This window comes from Mauremys mutica, chromosome 17 (genome assembly GCF_020497125.1).
Source record: "Mauremys mutica isolate MM-2020 ecotype Southern chromosome 17, ASM2049712v1, whole genome shotgun sequence".
NCBI lineage: Eukaryota > Metazoa > Chordata > Testudines > Geoemydidae > Mauremys > Mauremys mutica.
Genome location: NC_059088.1, coordinates 8419385 through 8438905, shown reverse-complemented (window position 1 = coordinate 8438905; position 19521 = coordinate 8419385). Strand labels below are relative to the sequence as shown.

The 19521-nt window shown below is 59.3% G+C and overlaps 2 protein-coding genes across 2 annotated transcripts in view; one reads left to right on the top strand and one right to left on the bottom strand.

Moving 5' to 3' along the window:
• LOC123351454 (guanylate-binding protein 1-like) overlaps positions 1 to 19521 on the bottom strand; it is a 292158-nt gene that overhangs the window by 40473 nt on the left and 232164 nt on the right. The gene's annotated exons all lie outside the window — the stretch shown is intronic.
• On the top strand, positions 1252 to 16134 carry LOC123351458 (guanylate-binding protein 1-like). Its single transcript, XM_044990817.1, has 10 exons — positions 1252 to 1452; positions 2248 to 2457; positions 2564 to 2691; positions 4099 to 4208; positions 4665 to 4858; positions 10935 to 11177; positions 12036 to 12310; positions 12745 to 12957; positions 14312 to 14414; positions 14973 to 16134. The coding sequence occupies exons 2-10, from the start codon at positions 2283 to 2285 to the stop codon at positions 15401 to 15403; spliced, it is 1872 nt and encodes a 623-aa protein (XP_044846752.1). The 5' UTR covers positions 1252 to 1452; positions 2248 to 2282; the 3' UTR covers positions 15404 to 16134.

The following is a 19521-nucleotide window of genomic DNA, read 5'->3' as shown; positions in this document are numbered from 1 at the left end:
CCTCCCCCCGGGCAGGCAGGGCCCCGGCTGCCCCCTGCCCCCCCGGGGCTCGGCTCCATAGGGGCAGCTGTGCTGGGTCAGGTGCCAGCCGTAGGCAGAGGGCACCGGGGGCCGTAACCCGGGCGTGCGGCGAAGGGAGCAGCTGCTAACGTGGGGGTTGGGTTGAACCGGGCTGGGGGAGCCAGCGGGGTCACCCCAGGTTGGCACTGGGGGAAGGGGTGGAGAGCAGGGTCCGACCCGGCTGCCTAACACCTCCCCGCTGTGCTGCAGGGGTGGGGGCAGCGCTGGGATCCCAGGACCCCAAGGATGGTGGGTTCCTGTTTCATCAGGAATTTCATTACCCGAGGAGGGAGGATTTGCACTTTGGAGGGGGGGGAGATGGGGAAACTGAGGCAAGGGGGGTCCGAGGCAGCAGCTGCATCTGAGGTTGGACACGTCCCCCCACTTCCAGCGCACTGGGGCTCAGCTCTGCCCCCTAAGCAGGGAGGCAGCAGGAGGCTTTGCAGAGAGGCTTTCCCCTGGGTGCACTCTGGCTGCTGTGCTGTGTGTCATGGCCCCCGTACTGCCAACAGCTGCCTCTGCTCCTGGAAACCCAGCATGGCAAACCTGGGGTTAAACACCGTCAGGATGGAGACGCAGCCCGGCGGGATCGCCCCCCCCCCCCCCAGCTGGGCGGCTGCAGGCTCAGCCGGGGCCCCCAGTTTGGACAGACTCCCCCCCCCGCCCCGGGTTTCCCAGAATCAGCCCTGTGTTGGGAAAGGCTCCGGTCATTTTCGGTTTCCATCTGAGTCTGACACGTTCAGGAACTGGAGTTGCCAGACCCGGCTCGTCCCCCGCCCCAGGATGTCATGTGGGTCGGCAGCTGCAGGGCAGGGCCGGGCGCCCAGTGCTGCGGGGGGGTCACTACCCCCTGCTCTAACTCACCAAGCACCCCCCCACCCCAGCTAGCGAGGGAGAGAACCCAGGAGTCCTGGCTCCCAGCCCCCGCCTCCTTAGCCCCAACTCCCCTCCCAGAGCCGGAGAGAGAACCCAGGAATCCTGGCTCCCAGCCCCCCCCCCATCTCTAACCACCAGCCCCCACTCCCCTCCCAGAGCTGGGGAGAGAACCCAGGAGTCCTAGCCCCCAGCCCCCTGCTATAACCACCAGACTCCACTCCACTCCCAGACCCGGGGAGAGAACCCAGGAGTCCTGGCTCCCTGCCCCCCCTGCTCTAGCCCACCAGCCCCCACTCCCCTCCCAGAGCTGGGGAGAGAACCCAGGAGTCCTGCTCCTAGGTCCCGCCCCGGCTGGAGGAGGAGCAGAGTGTCAGGCAGCGGCTGAGCTGGGCTCTGGGGTCCTGGGACTTCTCCTCTCACTTTCCAGACTGACTGGGGCTTGTGACGGAGCAGGAAAGACGCTGCTCCCCCCTGCGCTGAATTCAGCCAGCTTCAACGCTGAGCAACCAGCCCCTGGTAAGAGACCCCCCCTGTGGGACATATCATACCAGACTCCACTCCACTCCCAGACCCGGGGAGAGAACCCAGGCATCCTGGCTCCCAACCCCCCCTGCTCTAACCACCAGCCCCCACTCCCCTCCCAGAGCTGGGAAGAGAACCCAGGAGTCCTGGCTCCCAGCTCTAACCACTAGACCCCACTCCCCTCCCAGAGCTGGGGAGAGAACCCAGGAATCCTGGCTCCCAGCCCCCCCCCTGCTCTAACCACCAGTCCCCACTCCCCTCCCAGAGCCTGGGAGAGAACCCAGGAGTCCTGGCTCCCAGCCCCCACTCCCCTCCCCGAGCTATGGATAGGGCCTGTCAGGGCACAGAGCTCTCACCCGCCCCCCCAGGGAGGTCCTGGCAGGCCAGTTGAAGCAGCAGGCCTGGCTGGCACACGTGGGGTAGGGGGGCCGTCAGGAAATGGAGAGGGAACCCAGCCCCCCTCCCCGGCTGTGTGAAACCCAAGCGGATCAGGGCCCTGCCGGGGGGTTGTCATCTCCCTGCTGCTGGGGCAGCGTGTGGTTTGCCTGCTCCATTGCAGTGCTCTGGGATCGCTCTGGCCTCGCCCCCAGGCTCCGGGATCCCCCCAGCCATAGGGAGGAAGCACAGGGACTGTGGAGGGGGCTTTCTGCCCACAAAAGCTTAAGCCTGAATACATCTGTTAGTCTTTAACTCCTTGTCGTTTCTGTGGCTACATGGTCCCTTTGCGTGCGCCTCTGGGGCAGAGCACCTGGGACACCAGCTGTTGACGCCCTCCTGTCCTTTGTGCAGGGCTCTGTGCCGCTCCCTCTCTTCAGCCCGTGGCCATGGAGGGGCCCGTGTGCCTGGTGGGGAACGGCGCCGACGGGCAGCTGGAGGTGACGGAGGAGGCACTGGGGATCCTGGGCGGCGTGGCCCAGCCCGTGGTGGTGGTGGCCATCGTGGGGCTGTACCGCACCGGCAAGTCTTATCTCATGAACTCCTTGGCCGGGAAGCAGAGAGGTGAGAGGTTCCCAGCCCCCTTCCCGTGGGCCCGGGGCTGGAGCCGGGAGCGAGGGGGGCAGGTGCGGCCGGACGCTGGGTCTCTACCCGTCTCCTCTCTCCCCAGGGTTCTCGCTGGGCTCCACGGTGCAGTCGCACACCAAGGGCATCTGGATGTGGTGCCTGCCCCACCCGCGCCGGGCCGGCCACACCCTGGTGCTGCTGGACACCGAGGGGCTGGGCGACGTGGAGAAGGTGAGGGGGGGCTGGGGGAAGGGGCCGATTCTGAGACCCCCCCCAAGGCCAGAGGGACCCTGTGACCGTCTAGCCTGGCCCCAGGTCGGGTCTAAGGGGTGGGCGGCTGGGTCCCGGCCTGGGGTGCGGTACTCAAGGGGGTGCCGTGCCGGGACCTCCCACCCACTGCCTGCCGAGGGGCTGGGGCAGCCAGGCAGGGGCGGCAGGGGGGCAGGTGGAGCAGCCAGGTGTCTCCTCCCAAGTGGGGGTCCCCGTCCTCCCCCGCTGCCCTGCTCCACCGCCCAAGCTCAGACCTGGAGCCTGGCGGGGGGGCAGGTGCTGATGTGAGGGTGTCCCGCTCCCCCCACCTGTGTATCCAGTCTCGGCTGAGCTGAGGGGGGTTCCGGGGGGTTGCCAACTGTGGGAAATTATTCGTATGGACAGTACAGAAAAAAGTGACGGACGACCCCATCGTTTTACGGAAACGTTCTTACGTAACATAAAGAGCCAGGGGCGGCCCCGCTGTGACTTACCGGCGGGGAGCCTGTGGGAGGCTGCTGGGCCCGGGATTCCAACACTGCCGGGGACGGAGAATCCCACGAGCCCCTGGGCCGGCGGCTCCCAGGGTTCGTTCCCCTCCCCGGGCAAAACTGGAGCCCGATTCCCCGGCTGAATTTGCCGCATGTCACCTCCCAGCCGCTGGCTCACCCGCCCCCCCCCCCGCCCCGCACTCGAAGCCCTGAGCAAATCTCTGCTCCCCACAGACGGACGGACGGAGAGACGGGGATCGCGGTGCCCCAGATCCTGCCCTGGGCCCAGCTGAGCAGCGGGAGTCCTGGCCTCGCTCGCTCGCTCTGGGCCAGGGCTTCGAACCCTCGAATCATTCTTGGGGATCTGCTCCGGCCCCTCCCCAATGTGTCACCAGCCAGCAGGGATGGCTGGGCCCAGAACCGGGCGTGGGGGTGGCCGGCCCCAGAACTGGGCGTGGGGGTGGCCGACCCCAGCAGTGGGCGTGGGGGTGGCCGGCCCCAGAAGCGGGCGTGGGGGTGGCCAGCCCCAGAGCTGGGCGTGGGGGTGGCCGGGCCCAGAACCGGGCGTGGGGGTGGCCAGCCCCAGAAGTGGGCGCGGGGGTGGCCAGCCCCAGCAGTGGGCGTGGGGGTGGCCGGCCCCAGAGCTGGGCGTGGGGGTGGCCGGCCCCAGAACTGGGCGTGGGGGTGGCCGGCCCCAGAACTGGGCACACGTCCAGCGTGTCGCCTTCCGGCCAGGCCAGAGGGGAGGTCCCCTCCCTGCTCCCACTGCAGACCCCCGTTGGGGATCAGGCCGGTGCTAGCAGGGGCGGCTGGTGCACTCGGCCCCGGAGCAGCCCCCGCTCGCCCTGTGCTGGGCACCCGGCTCGTGCTTCAGCTCCAACCCCCCCTCGCTGCCCAGGGCGACACCAAGAACGACGTGTGGATCTTCGCGCTGGCCGTGCTGCTCAGCAGCACCCTGGTCTACAACAGCAAAGGGACCATCGACCAGTACGCCATGGAGCAGCTGCAGTATCCTCGCCGTGGGGTGGCCATGGGGGACGTGGGGCTGGGGGTGCTGGGGGGTGGCCCCTGGGGGATGTGGGGCTGGGGGTGCTGGGGGGTGGCCCCTGGGGGATGTGGGACCGGGGCTCCTGGGGAATGGTCCCTGGGGGACGTGGGGCTGGGGGCTATGGGGGTGGCCATGGGGGACGTGGGGCCGGGGCTCCTGGGGAATGGTCCCTGGGGGATGTGGGGCTGGGGGCTATGGGGGTGGCCATGGGGGACGTGGGGCTGGGGGTGCTGGGGGGTGGCCCCTGGGGGATGTGGGGCCGGGGCTCCTGGGGGGTGGTCCCTGGGGGGGCCTAGCGCTGGGGCTCCTGGGGGGTGGCCCATGGGGATTTGGGGCTGGGCTCCCCCCATTCAGTCCCACATCGGCTGGTAGCCCCCAGGCCTGGCCCCAGTTTGAGGCCTCAGCCCCCGGCCCAGCTTCGTGGCGGAGCTGACGGAGCACATCAAGGTGAAGGCGCAGGGAGGGGACGACGCGGAGGAGGACACCGAGTTCATCCGCTTCTTCCCCAGCTTCGTCTGGGCCGTGCGGGATTTCACGCTGGAGCTGAGGATCGAGGGGCAGCTGGTGGCGGAGGACGAGTATCTGGAGCACGCGCTGGCCCTGAGGAAAGGTGAGCTGGGGTCAGCTGTGTGCAGGAGGGGCCCATCACCCCTGGTATCCTGCCTCCTCCCCGCCCCCGAGATCAGGCCCATGGGCCCATCTACCCCGGCGTCCCGCCCCTGCCACTGAGGTCAGGCCCAGTTGTGGCCCAGGAGCCCAGGGCTGCACAAACAGAGCAAAGATACAGGCCCTGCCCCCATGAGCCGACGGTGTAAGAGACACGGGTGGAGACAGACAGACAGACGGGGGATTGGGGGGGCGCCAGGGGACACGATAGGGCAACGTGATCAGAACGGCCCTTCTCGGCCCTCGCAGCTGGGAACGTTCCTTGGCCAGGTCCAAACGAAACCCGAACCCAAGAGCGAGGAGCGTTATTCCTAGGAACCCTGACCCCTAACCCTGACCCCTAACCCCAATCCTAATCCTAACCCTAACCCCTAACCCCAATCCTAACCCCTAGCTCTAACCGTAACCCTAAACCCAACCCTAACCCTCATTCTAAGTGGCCTAATCCCAGCTCGATCTGTCCTACCCATGTGAACCAAAACACGAACTCTAGGTGCTACCCATAAGAATCCTAACCCTGACGCCAAGTGGCTTAACCATAGAAACCCTAAATCTAGGGCGGGGGGCCCTGCTCATAGGATCCCTAACCCTGACTGCAAGAGCACTACCGAGAGTAACCCCAACCCAAAGGCGGGGAGGCCTAGTAAGACGAACCTGATCCCTAACTCTAACCCTAACCCGATCCCTAACTCCAAGTGGGCTCCTCATAGGATCCCTAACCCTAACCCTAAGAGGCATAACCCATCCAAACCCTAACCCCAGGGAAGAGAGCCCCATTCATAGGAACCCTAATTCTAAGTCTAAGTGGCATAACCCATAGGAACCCTAAACCTACTCAAACTGACCGACCCATAGGTACCCTAGCCCCAGAGCGGGGAGCCCGACCCAATAGGATCCCGAATCCTAGCTGCAAGTGGCCCTACCCACAGAAACCCTACAGAGGGGAGATGCACCCACAGGAACCCTAACCCTATGGAGGGGAGATCCACCCACAGGAAATCTACGGAGGGGAATCATAGAATCATAGAATCTCAGGGTTGGAAGGGACCTCAGGAGGTATCTAGTCCAACCCCCTGCTCAAAGCAGGACCAACCCCAACTAAATCATCCCAGCCAGGGCTTTGTCAAGCCTGACCTTAAAGACCTCTAAGGAAGGATATTCCACCACCTCCCTAGGTAACCCATTCCAGTTCCTCACCACCCTACTAGTGAAAAAGTTTTTCCTAATGTCCAACCTAAACCTCCCCCTCTGCAACTTGAGACCATTACTCCTTGTTCTGTCATCTTCTACCACTGAGAACAGTCTAGATCCATCCTCTTTGGAACCCCCTGTCATAGGTCTCACCCCCACTTAGAGCTGTTGGGTTCCAAAATGGGGACCTGCCCTGGTTTCCCTCTAAACTAAAAATCCTAGTTTAGATCTGGTAAAAGCTGCCACCACCCAATCAGGTACGTGGATTGGGACACAGTCCTTCCCCAAAATCCTTGGGGATCCCAAGAGCCCCAAATCCATGGAGTTCTTACACCCAGGAGAAATAAACCATTCCCCCCTGCTTCCTCCCCCCTCCCTTTTCCTAGGAGAGATACCGGGATCTAACTACAGAGAGATACCTCCCCCTCCCCTTTCCCTGAGAATCCACCCAAGGAAAGATTAACCAAGCCCTTTACAGAAAAGATTTTATTAAAGAATAAAAGAAAGTCACTGTCTCTGTAACCAAGATGGAACAATATACAGGGTCTAAACTTATCAATCTCTGGAGAGAATTCCCCCTCCTTTCTTCCTCAGGGTACGTCTACACTACGGGACTATTCCGAATTTGCATAAACCGGTTTTGTAAAACAGATTTTATAAAATCGAGTGCGCGCGGCCACACTAAGCACATTAATTCGGTGGTGTGCGTCCGCAGTCCGAGGCTAGCGTCGGTTTCTGGAGCGTTGCACTGTGGGTAGCTATTCCCTAGCTATCCCATAGTTCCCGCAGCCTCCCTCGCCCCTTGGAACTTCCGGGTTGAGATCCCAGTGCCTGATGGGGCAAAAATCATTGTCGCGGGTGGTTCTGGTAAATGTCGTCAGTCACTCCTTCCTCTGGGAAAGCAACGGCAGACAAGCATTTCGTGCCTTTTTCCCCTGGATTGCCCTGGCAGATGCCATAGCATGGCAATCATGGAGCTTGTTTTGCCTTTTGTGACTGTCACCATATGTGTACTAGATGCCACTCACAGAGGCGATTCAGCAGCGCTACACAGAAGCATGCTTTTGCTTTTGCATGACAGCAGAGATGGTTACTAGCCATATTGCATCATCCACCCTTCCATAAATTGGAACTAAGATGATCATGGCTACCAGTCCTTTTGTACCATTTGCTGCTGTCATAAGTGCCCCTGGCTGATCAGCCAGGGGCGCAAAAGCCAAAATTGGGAATGACTCCCTGAGTCAATCCCTCCTTTTTGGTATCTAAAAATAGAATCAGTCCTGCCTAGAATATAGGCAAGTGTACTAGAGAACCACTGTATCATAGAACCAGAGAGCACAGCTGCTCTGTGTCAGAGCCTGCAGAAATTATGATCTGTATGCTATTCACAGGGGGTGCTCCTGTAACAACCCCACCTGTTGATTCCGTTCTTCCCCCAGCCTTTCTTGGCTACCGTAGCATTGTCCCCCCACTTGTGTGATGAAGTAATAAAGAATGCAGGAATAAGACATGGTGACTTGTTAGTGAGAAATGAGTGGAAGGCAGCCTCCAGCTGCTATGATAGTCCAGACAGGACATTAAGCAGTGTGTAGGAGAGAAGCCCACCATCCCACTGCTAGTCCAGGGGCAACTGAATCTTTTCTTTACACATGAAGGGTGGGGGCTGATGGAGCTCAGCCCCCTGTTGCTATGATGAGGATGGTTACCAGCCATATTGCACCATCTACCAGAAAAAATTAGGGCCAGGCGCCCTTGATTGACCTGACGGATGCTAGTCAGCATGGTTACTGCCCCATGTGCCAATAGGCTGATGACGAGGATGGTTACCAGTCCTTTTGTACCATCAGCCACCCATGGCGGGGGGGGGGGAGGATGTTGGTGTTGACGGCTGCAGCATCGCATCTATCTGCAGCATTCAGTAAAGATAGGGTGACATGTAAAAGAGTCAGAGGATTGTTTTCCCTTTCGCTTCTGGGGGTGGGTGGGGGGGTGAGTAGATTGCCAAGCTATGCCCTGACCCACCGCGGACACTGTGTTTGACCCTAGAAGCATTTGGAGCTCAGCCAAGAATGCAAATACTTTTCGGAGGCTGCAGGAACTGTGGGATAGCTTCAGTCCTCCAGTCCATGAGCGTCCATTTGATTCTTTGGCTTTCCGTTACGCTTGTCACGCTGCAGTGCGCTGAGTCCCTGCTATGGCGTCTGTCTCGAGGATTTTTAAAAATGATTCTGAATTTCATCTTCTGTAACGGAGCGCTGATAGAACGGATTTGCCTGCCCTTACAGCGATCACATCCGCATGGTCCATGCGGGAGCTCTTTTTTTATTTTGATTTCGGACTGCATCGCCACCCGTGCTGATCGGAGCTCCACGCTGGGCAAACAGGAAATATTCAAAAGTTCGCAGGGCTTTTCCTGTCTACCTGACCACTGCATCCGAGTTCAGATTGCGGTCCAGAGCGGTCAGTGGTGCACTGTGGGATAGCTCCCGGAGGCCAATACCGTCGATCAGCGTCCACACTAACCCTAATCCGATATGGTAATACCGATACTAGCGTTACTCCTCTCGTTAGGGAGGAGTACAGAAACCGGTTTAAAGAGCCATTAAAATCGATATAAGGTGCCTCCTAGTGTGGAAGGTTGTGGCGTTAAATCGGTTTTACGCTCCTAAAACCGATTTAAACGCCCAGTGTAGACCAGGCTTCAGTAAAAGCAATAACAGTACAGACTTAAAGAAAATTCTATAGCAAAACACAGAATTGCAAATACAGAAATAAAAGTATAAGAATACTAGTTCCTTGCTAATACTCACTAGCTTGAATAGAAGAATTTATTGCAGAAACCTGGGAGGACTTGATTAAGATGTCTGGACTCTCTTATTTCCCAAGAGAGACTCTCTAAAAAACAAAGAACAGGAAAAAAAACTTCCCTCCACAGGGATTTGAAAATATCTTGTCCCTCATTGGTCCTCTGGTCAGGTGTCCACAGGTACTGCTTGTTAACCCTTTACAGGTAGACAAAAACCATAACCCTTAACTAACTGTTTATGACACCCCCTTTCAGGTAGTTGAAAGCAGCTATCAAATCCCCCCTCATTCTTCTCTTCTGCAGGCTAAACAATCCCAGTTCCCTCAGCCTCTCCTCATAAGTCATGTGCTCCAGCCCCCTAAGCATTTTTGTTGCTCTCCGCTGGACTCTCTCCAATTTTTCCACATCCTCCTTGTAGTCTGGGGCCCAAAACTGGACACAGTACTCCAAATGAGGCCTCACCAGTGCTGAGTAGAGGGGACTGATCACATCCCTCGATCTGCTGGAAATGCCCCTACTTATACAGCCCAAAATGCCATTAGCCTTCTTGGCAACAAGGGCACACTGCTGACTCATATTCAGCTTTTCGTCCACCGTAACCCCTAGGTCCTTTTCCGCAGAACTGCTGCCCAGCCATTCGGTCCCTAGTCTGTAGCAGTGCATGGGATTCTGCCGTCCCAAGTGCAGGACTCTGCACTTGTCCTTGTTGAACCTCATCATATTTCTTTTGGCCCAATCCTCTAATTTGTCTAGGTCCCTCTGTATCCTGTCCCTGCCCTCCAGCTTATCAACCACTCCTCCCAGTTTAGTGTCATCTGCAAACTTGCTGAGGGTGCAGTCCACACCATCCTCCAGATCGTTAATGAAGATATTGAACAAAACCGGCCCCAGCACCGACCCTTGGGGCACTCCACTTGATCCCGGCTGCCAACTAGACATGGAACCATTTATCACTACCCGTTGGGCCCGACCATCTAGCCAGTTTTCTATCCACCTTACCGTCCATTCATCCAGCCCAGACTTCTTTAACTTGCTGGGAGATCCACTCACAGGAGCACTAACCCTACGGAGGGGAGATCCACCCACAGGAACCCTACGGCGGGGATATGCACCCACAGAAACCCTAACCCTACGGAGGGGAGATGCACCCACAGAAACCCTAACCCTACGGAGGGGAGATCCACCCACAGGAGCACTAACCCTTACTCTAAAGAGCCCACCCATAGGAACTGGACCCCTAGGGTGGGGATCCGTCCCCATAGTTCCCCTATCCCAAAGGCGGGGAACCCTTTTCATACGAAACCCTAAACCTAATTCTATGGGCCTTACCCATAGGAACCCTCACGCTAATCCCAAGTGGCCGACCCATATGAACAAGAACCCAAGAGCAGGAAACCCCCTTCGTAGGAACCTTAACCCTAACTCAGTGGCCTACCCACAGGAAGCCTCATCCCAACTCGACAGATCCTACCCATGCGAACCCAAACCCTAACGCTACGTTGCCGACCTCCGAGCTCTGCCACGACCGCGGGATAACGCGCAGGTCTCGCGTCTCCAGGGCGCCGGGCACCCCCGAGCTCTGAGCGGCGGTTGGAAGAGGTGTGTGGTCACAGCCGACCATTTGGGTTTGGGTTTGCAGAAACCTGCAGATTAAGGCGCCATTTTGCAGGGTCTGGTTGGGTTTGTTGACTTGTTCTGCTGAGGGTAAATTAAATAATAAAAAAATCCAAAAAAATTGGATTTTTTTTCTTTTGGTTTTAAATAACGTTTGGTTCCAAAATGTCCATTTGACTTTATTCCACGTCCCAACTCCAGACGTGTTTAAAGACGGCCGGGATGAAAACACCACGTTTCCTTTGGCCCCAAAGTAGGCTTTTTTCAGCTTTTCAATTTGCCAGAACTTCTCATTTTCCACCTGACCTCAGCCAAATTTTCCCCTGACATTTGGAAGCTGCCAACGACCCCAAAGTCCATTATTAGCCCAGTGCTGGGTGTAGCCTCCTGCTTCTCCTTGGCTCTCCAGGCAGCAGCAAGAAGGTGATGGACTACAACCTGCCGCGGCAGTGCATCCGCAATTTCTTCCCCACCCGCAAGTGCTTCGTGTTTGTCCAGCCGGCGTCGCGGCAGGACATGGGCCAGCTGGATTCGCTGCCCACCAGCGCCCTGGACCCGCAGTTCCTGGAGCAGACCCGCCGGTTCTGCGACTACGTCTTCCAGTGCTCGAACGTCAAGACGGTCAAAGGAGGGATTCCGGTCAACGGGCGAAGTACGTCAGCCCCGCGGCTGCTCAGGGGAGACGCAGGCCGATGGCTCTGCCGGCCGATCTGCCCTCTGTGGCCGAGAGAAACCCAGCCCCGAGCAGGGGGGAATTTCCCCCGCATGCGGGGGCTATTTTCAGAGAGCATTTAGCAGGTGTTGGAGAATCGAACCGTCTGTGACTCTGGGAGATCCCCTGGGTCCTTGGTCTCTCTCCCTTTGCCCCTGTCTGGTGCCAGCACGCCGGGGTGAAAGCAGAACCCTCCCAAGCAGCAGCTGTTAGCCCTGGAGCCAGGGAGAGGAGGGTCCCCTAGCAGGCTGTGACCGCTCGGATCCCCTGGGGATGGGCGTGGGGGGCACCGGTAACACACGCTGCCGTGGGTTGCACCTGGCCTTGTGCAGAGATGGAAACTGGGGGCTCTCCTGCATTCAGGGATCCTTGAGACACTCGGCTTCAGATTCGGCCAGATGCCGACGCTCCCCTGCCTTGGCAAGCTGCCGGTTAAACGGCCCCGGCCCGGTCCCAGCTCTGCAGAGAGGCCACGCTGACGGGTGCCTCTCGCCCCGGGCCGACCTGCTGTGGAGAGGAGCTCGTCCTGGGCCCGGCTACGGAGCCCTGGCTCTGCTCAGAGGACGCTCGCTCCGAGCCTCTGACAGTTCGAATCCCAGACGAGCCCCGTTGGACCGGGGTCTGCAGAGCTAAAAGCAGGAGCTCTGTGTCTGCTACTGGAATAACCCCTATCCCCTGGGGGTCGGCGCAAAGGAGAATCTGGGACACGCTCCCCAGCGGAGTCCCCGGGGTGCCAGGTGCTGTACAAATGTACAGTCCCCTCCCCCAGCTCTTAACCCTCCCCCTTCCCTCGCCCAGGGTTCGGCGCCTTAGTGCAGAGCTACGTGGGCACCATCCGCAGCGGGCAGGTGCCCTGCCTGGACAACGCGGTGACCGCCATGGCTGCCATCGAGAACGAGGCGGCCCTCAGGGAGGCGCTGGCTCACTACGCGGCCGGGATGGGGGGGCTGCGGCTGCCGGCGGAGCTGGGCGAGCTCTCGGCGGCGCACGGGACGTGCGAGGGGGACGCCCTGCGGCTCTTCATGCAGCGCTCCTTCAAGGACGAGGAGCAGGGCTTCCAGAAGCAGCTGGTGGTAGGTGGGGGCGTCCCGGGCCGGGCCCAGCAGCAAGGAGAGCGTTGCTGGGACGGATCTGCACTGCGGGGAGCCCCTGGGCACCAGTGGTGGGTCAGGGCCCCTTTGTGCCAGGCGCTGTACGGAAACTCGACCGAGACCTGGTCCCTGCTCCGGGGACCGACCAATCCCCCGGTGACCTGATTGATCAATGAATCTGTGACCCTCCTAACCCCCGATTGGCCAGTGAATCATTAGCCTCTGTTCCCCCGAGTGGCCAGTGACCCTTTGACCCGCTGATCCCCCGAGTGGCCAGTGAGCCTTCGGCTCTCCCGTTCCCCGCGTGGCCAGTGACCCACAGTCGGGCGCAGGCGTCAGCCAGGGGAGGCAGGAGGGCAGCGCAATCCAGCCCCAGCCATTGCTCTGCGACGGGGTTTCTCCCTTTCCATGCCCAGGCCGGGATCACGGAGCGATACGCAAACGTCCTAGCAGAAAACGAGGCCGTTTCGGAGCAGACCTGCCGCGTCCTGCTGGAGGAGCTCTCGGCCGCCATGCAGCAGAAACTCAGCGCCGGGATTTACTCCCAGCCCGGCGGGTACCAGGCCTACGACAGGGACCAGAACCAGGTGGTGGAGAATTACCGGGCCAAGCCCAACAAAGGGGTCAAGGTGAGTGTCTGAAATTAGCCCCCCCGGCTCGGCCTGGCAGCTACAGGAGCCAGCGCAGCTCCGGGAGGAGGAGCCGGATTCCGCTCCGGCTCGTCCCTCGCCCGCAGGGCTGGTGCCTAAACCCCAGCGGCCGAGTCAGGCTTCCCCGCTTCGCTGAGGACAAAGCAGAGGGGCAACGGCAGGGAAAGGCCGTGGGGTAACCGGGGTCTGACCGTGACCTGCAGAGTCACTGTGGCCCCTGGCGATGCCCCAGCTGGACCCTGATCTCATGTGGGGAGTTTGTGGAGCTGGAAAAGTCCCACAAAGGCCCTCGGTCATGGAGCTGCTGTCACGGAGTGTGGGGGAGTCCGGCCCTGCACCCCTCTTCCTGGTCTCACAGTGACTCTCAGCCAGCGAGTAAAACAGAAGGTTTATTGAACAACAGGAACACAGGATACAGCCCAGCTTGGGTTCAGAGCCAGGACCCCTCAATCTGGCCTTTCTGGGGGGTTCAGGGTGCTTGGATCCCAGCCTAGGATCCCCTGAAACCCACCTCCCAGCTCCCAACCGAAGACTGATTCCACTTCCCCCCTCCCTTTGTCTAGCTACAGCCAGAGGTGAGACCTCCCCTCCCCCAGCCAGGCTCATGTTACAGCTGCATACCTGTCCCTGCCTACCAAGCACACAGACAGTCCCTGCTCTCACCTAACAACCACACAGACAGTCCCTATTCCATCACAGCTACTTTTCCGAGCAGGATGGTGCTGTGGGTGAATCCCCCCCAGGATCCCGTCCTGCTCTGCCTGGGCCCAGTCCGGATCTTTCCATTGACTGGGCTTCAGATCAGGCCCTGTATGAACAGCAACGGGGCCCAGGGTGAAATGACGCCACATGCATCATAGGTTCATCGATTCTCAGCCCACGAGGGACCCTGTGATCAGCGGGTCCGACCTCCTGCACAGCACAGGGCGTAGGACGTCCCCGAAGTGATTCCTGTTTGAACGAGAGCAGATCTCATAGAGAAACACCCCACATTCCCCAGCGGGTGACAGCGTCGGCCTTGCGGGCAGGCAGCTCCTCTCGACCCGGTCGCTTGCTTTCTCCCCCGGGCTCTGGCGCAATGTCGGGAAGCCCCCACAAAAGTGCCGATTTTCCTCCCCCGAGAGGATGAGGCCGCAGAGAGGAGGGATCAGCCCCTGTGCTGCAGCTCTGCTCCCCTCACTCCACCCGACCCAGCTACGATCCTCTGGCTTCATGGGGGGAACATTTTGCCCCGAGGTGGAGTAAAGTGAGGCCTGCTCCCCTGAGAAAGGAGGGGGCTTATTAGCATATTGATTGGGTGAATAACCCAGCACTTCGCCATCTCTGGTCCCAGGCGGAGGAGGCTCTGGAGCAGTTCCTGGCCAGTAAGAAGGCCGAGGCGGAGGCCGTGCTGAAGGCCGACAACCTGCTGACTGAGGCGGAGAAGCACGTGGCCGGTGAGACCCCACAAACAAGCCCCTGCCCCCTTTGCTTTGCAGCAGAACCAGTTTCCATCGCTGCAGCGTGTCTGTGCAGCACCTGGCACCCTGGGGCCCTGAGCCGGGACTGGGGCTCGTGGGTGCTATGGCCATGCAGGCTGCAAATAATCCCAGGGTCACACGCTGCAGAGCGTCTGTCGGCCAAACTCATTGCACCCACCAGGAGCTCCCTGCATCCCCCACCCCTGCAGCAAACTCCCCAGGTGCCCCCTCCCAGCCCCTTTTATTTTAGAGACTCCCCGCAACCCCCTGCCCCTCCTCCCATGCCAGGTGCTCTGAATGCCCCCCACTTCCCCTTTCCCCAGGGCTCTGTGGGGCCCCATCCAAACTGCCCTTCGAGCCGTGGGTAGGTGGGTCCCATGCTGAGATGCTGGTGTCGGGCTGGCTCCCTAGTTATCCGCCCCTGTCTCATGCCAACCGAGTCGGGGGTGCGGGTTTGTGTGGTGCCCGGAGGCTGCTCCAGGCGGTTGGGGGAGGGGTTGTGCCTCTATTTCCCCCTTTCTTTCCCCCCCAAAGAGGAGAAGCAGAAGGCTGAGATGCTGGAGCAGCAGCGGAAGGCGGCAGAGGAGAAGCGGCTGCAGACGGAGCAGCTGCTGAAGGACCAGGAGCGCAGCCACCAGGAGAACGTGAAGCAGCTGGAGGCCAAGGTGGCGGAGGAGCTGGCCAGTGCCCGGCAGGAGGCGGAGCGGGCGCTGCAGAGCAAGCTGAAGGAGCAGGAGGCCATGATTCAGAAGGGCTTCGCGGAGAAAGCCAGGCTGATGGAGGACGAGATCTCGGGCCTCCGGCGGGAAATCAGCTCCGCCAGCAAGACCAACTTTCTGTCAGACCTTGTCAGCACCATCGGGGAGGGGCTGAGAGCCGTCACCGGCGTGGCCGATTTGCTAACATCCAGGCGCCAGTGGGGGAAGGGGACGAGTAACCCGAGTAAAACCCAGAGACGAAAGTAGCCGGGCCCCTGTGGGGTCTCCCATCCTGTCCCCCCCCGGCGGCAAGTCCCACAAACGCTGCTTCTCTGCACAATCGAAAGCTTCTGCTGACTAATTCCTGTGACCTGCCACATCCCACAGCTACTAACACAGGGCCCGGAGCTGTCTGCAAAAAGTAAATCACAGGGCGCCTGGGTTCTGTCCCCAGCTCTGGGAGGGGAGCAGGGTCTAGTGGTCAGAGCGGGTGGGCTGGGAGCCAGGACGCCTGGGTTCTGTCCCCATCTCCTGCAGTGTAATTCTGTGAACCTTTGTGCTGATCACATCACTGTTCCGTGCCTCAGTTTCCCCTCTGTGAAATGGGGACCTTCCCTCTGGGTGTGGAGGATGAAGGGTTGTTTGTTAGGTGCTGAGTGGCTGGTGCTCTCTACACGCACAGTGTTAACACGGGGATCTCCAGCGACCAGCTCCGAGTTCCCTGCATGTCCCTACAGCCGTGTAAATGCAGCCCCACTCCCAGGGCTCCCCCCCCCCCGCCGGTGCTGTAACGGGGCTGCCGGGTGTCTAGGGCAAGGCAGCTGTGGGGATGTCTCCTTTCCCCGGCTCAGCATGCTGAGAGCTGGGTCATTATCTCCCCATCTGTAACGGGCGGGGCCGGCAGGTGGCTACAAGCTCCGGCACCTGTATCTCCCTGCGCCGGGAGACTCTGCGCCCTGCAGCCCGGGTAGGAATTAAACAGGTTTGCACGAGCTGGAGCAGCCTGTCCCAGTGTCTTTATTAATAACATCTCTCACTCTCCCTCCACCTGCAAATCTCAGAAAACACAGAGCCAGAGGGGCTATTTCTCTCCTCTGCAGAATCATGCAGCTGTCCCATGAGGCTTTGCAGCATTAGCTCCCCCTCGCACACTGACAGATATCGACATGGAGAAGATCCTACAGTCAGAGGCTAAATGGAAGGAGCAATTAAGCCCCTTCATGGAGTGAGATAGCAGGATTCTACAGAAGCCACTGTCCGGGGCACTGGGCCACAGACCGAGGCAAGAGCTAAAATTAAAGGCAGGTAGTTCCCCTGGTTGCACAGGCAGCAGCTGAGGTTTGGGCTGATGGGTCTGTGGGTGTTTAGCGCAGAAGATCCAGGAGAAAGGGAGAAAAGCAATGGGGAGCAGCGTGACCCCGAGCGGGAAGCAAAGGGACAGCTTCTTGGGCACAGATCCGGCTGGAGAGGCACGCGAGGGATGTCTGAGCAAGGAAACTGCCCACTATTGTCCGTCTCCACTGCGGTCCGGGCAGCAGACCTGGGTGGGCGTTCGTTGTACAGACACAGGATCGCAACCAAGAACAGACGTGACTCGTGGCTTCGATTTCTCCTTCTCCTGGAAACACCCTGCAAAGCCCAAGTATCAGCAACCCCCCCGGGCCCTGAGGGGCGGCAGCAGCTTTCTGAACAGCAGCCAGTCTGGCTGTGGGGTCCTGCAAAGATCCAGCACCTTCCTGGGGAGCTTGTTCCTGCGGCTAATCACCCGCCCGGTTAACTAGATTGGCCTTATTTCCAGCTGGAACGTGTCTGGCTGTCGCTCCCAGCCAGCAGTTCTCATTCTGCCTTCGCCACCCGCTCACGGAGCCCTCGGGTGCCTGGGAGATTCTCCCCGTGACCGGCCTGACACCCCGGGGTCAAGTCACCCGGGCCCCCTCCTGAGCGAGCTCTGAGCCCTTCCTCAGACGCCATTTTCCCCTCCCGAGTTCGAACAGCCCGTGTGTCGGCGAGACAGGCAGGGCCTCTGCGGGGTGTCAGACGGCAGGACCCCACTCCGGAGCGGGGGCGGGGCGGAGTCTGGGCATTTAACTGGAACTGCTTTGGCCAGCGCTCCCTGAATGTGCACCAGGGCCTCTGTGCTGCAGAGCCGGGCGCGGGCACTGCCGGGCCTGCCGCAAAATCTGCTTGTAGCTGAAAGCTCCGCACACCTCCAGTGTGTGTGTGTGTGTGTGTGTGTGTGGCCCTGCTGAGCCCTGCTCTGTGTGTGTGTGTGTGTGTTTGTCCCTGCTGAGCCCTGCTCTGTGTGTGTGCACGTGTGTAAGGCCACCATCTACCGGCACAATGAAATAACAGCATCCGTTGTGGTGTTCACAAGGTGTCGGTTCACTCCAGCCGCAGGGCGGCCGGGGGCGTCTCTGCCCCCTTCTCCCCTTGAGACACTGGGGCTGATTTTCAGACTCGACAGGCGCTGTGGGGGCTCAGCCCCCCCCCAAACCAGGCCGAGGGGGCAGGTTGCCAAAGGGCTTTAGGTGCCTAGTGGGATGCTCCGCCCGGCCTGAGGCGGTTGGGGCCAAACGCCCATTGATCTCGCTGGCCGTGCCGGGCAGTTCGTACCGCGCTGCGTTCGCTCCCTAGACAGCACGCGCCAGCTGCATGCAGGGGCCGTCTCCACGGGGCCGGCGGCTGGGGGGGGCAGACCCACGCCGGCTCTGAGGGAGCTGACGCAGTTAAAAATATCTGGGAATCTGCAATTACACCAGCACCCGCGGCCTTTAGTATAAGTCATCAGGGGCCTGAGGCTCAGGGGGACCAGGCCCTGCTGCTCTCGCATCCCAGCACTTAGGGTCACTCTGACCCAGGCACAAACCTGTGGCCTTTAGGGGGCGTTGCACCTGAGGACAGCGGGGCTGAGCCGGTTGTAACGATTCTGGCTTTGCTGGGACACTTCTGAGAGTGTCAGTTCAGGACAAATTGCTCCGAGCAGGGCAGTCACAGCCCCAGGCTGGGGGTCCTTTATAAGGCACCAAACCCGCCGGCCAGAAAGGACTTTGGTTTCACCCCACTGGCTAAGCACAAGTCACACAAGCAATTCCCTCAGACGCTCCAGTTTCCCAGTATCCCCACCAGTGCCACCCGTATGGGGATGAATGGTGATGAAAACCAACACCCCAATAAAAGAAAAGAGGTTCTCCCGACCCCAAAGGACCAAGCCCCAGACCCAGGTCAATATACAGATCAGATCTTACGCACAAATCACGCTGGTGCCGATCCTTTAGCATCTAAAATCTAAAGGTTTATTCATAAAAAGAAATATAGCTGAGAGCTAGAATTGGTTAAATGGAATCAATTACATCCAGTGATGGCAAAGTTCTTGGTTCAGGCTTGTTGCAGAGATGGAGTAAACTGCAGGTTCAAATCAAGTCTCTGGAACATCCCCAGCTGGGGTGGGTCATTCAGGCCTTTGTTCAGAGCTTCAGTTTGTAGCAATGTCCCTCCAGAGGTAAGACGCAGGATGGAGGAGATCCAGCAGCTTTTTATAGTCTCTTCAGGTGTAAAGACACTTCTTTGTTCTTATTGTGGAAAATTACAGCAAAATGGAGTCTGGTGTCACATGGGCAAGTCACATGTCGACGCATGACTCAGTTCTTTCCAGGCGACAGCCATTGCTCACATGCTGCCTGGAATGTTCCCAGGAGGACTGGAGTCTCCCAAGGTCCATTGTCCGTTAAGTGTTTCTTGCTTGGGCACTTACTGAGAATTGCCCCTTCTCAAGAAGCCGACCAAATGCTTCACTGAGGCTACTTAGACTCAAAACACATTGAGATACAAGGACAGAGCCAATATTAATAACTTCAGCTACAAGAATGATACACCCCTACAGCCGGCATCATCATAAATAGCAAATCAGAACCTTGCCATAGACCCCTCACACAACAACCTTTGTATAATATTTGCTGCAAATATATAACAGTGGTTGCAACAATGATCTATGTGGTCCCAGGTTATGTCAGTAACGTCACACCAGTCCCTCGGCTTTGGAGACGTACAGTGGGAAGAACACAAAAGCGAGGGCTCTGCCCCGAACGGCTAGACCGGCCGGGTATCGCAAACTGTGTTAAAAAAAGGCAAGCTTTTGCTTGCATTTACCCAGGGGTTTTCCTGAGCCTGCTGGCCGGCCGGGGACTCTGTAAGGAAGTGTGCGTCCAAATTAGTCTGTGGAGAGCCAGCCCGGAGCAAGGTGGGGTGAACTGGGCCTCCTGCCCTTTGGGAGCAGCCTGCTTTGTCTCTCTCTGGTTTTGGTTCTTGTGTGTGATCGTCCTGGATTCTAAGCAATGAAGTCGTGTTAGGCTGCAGCCTTCCAGCAAGAGGATTTGGTGATGTTATCT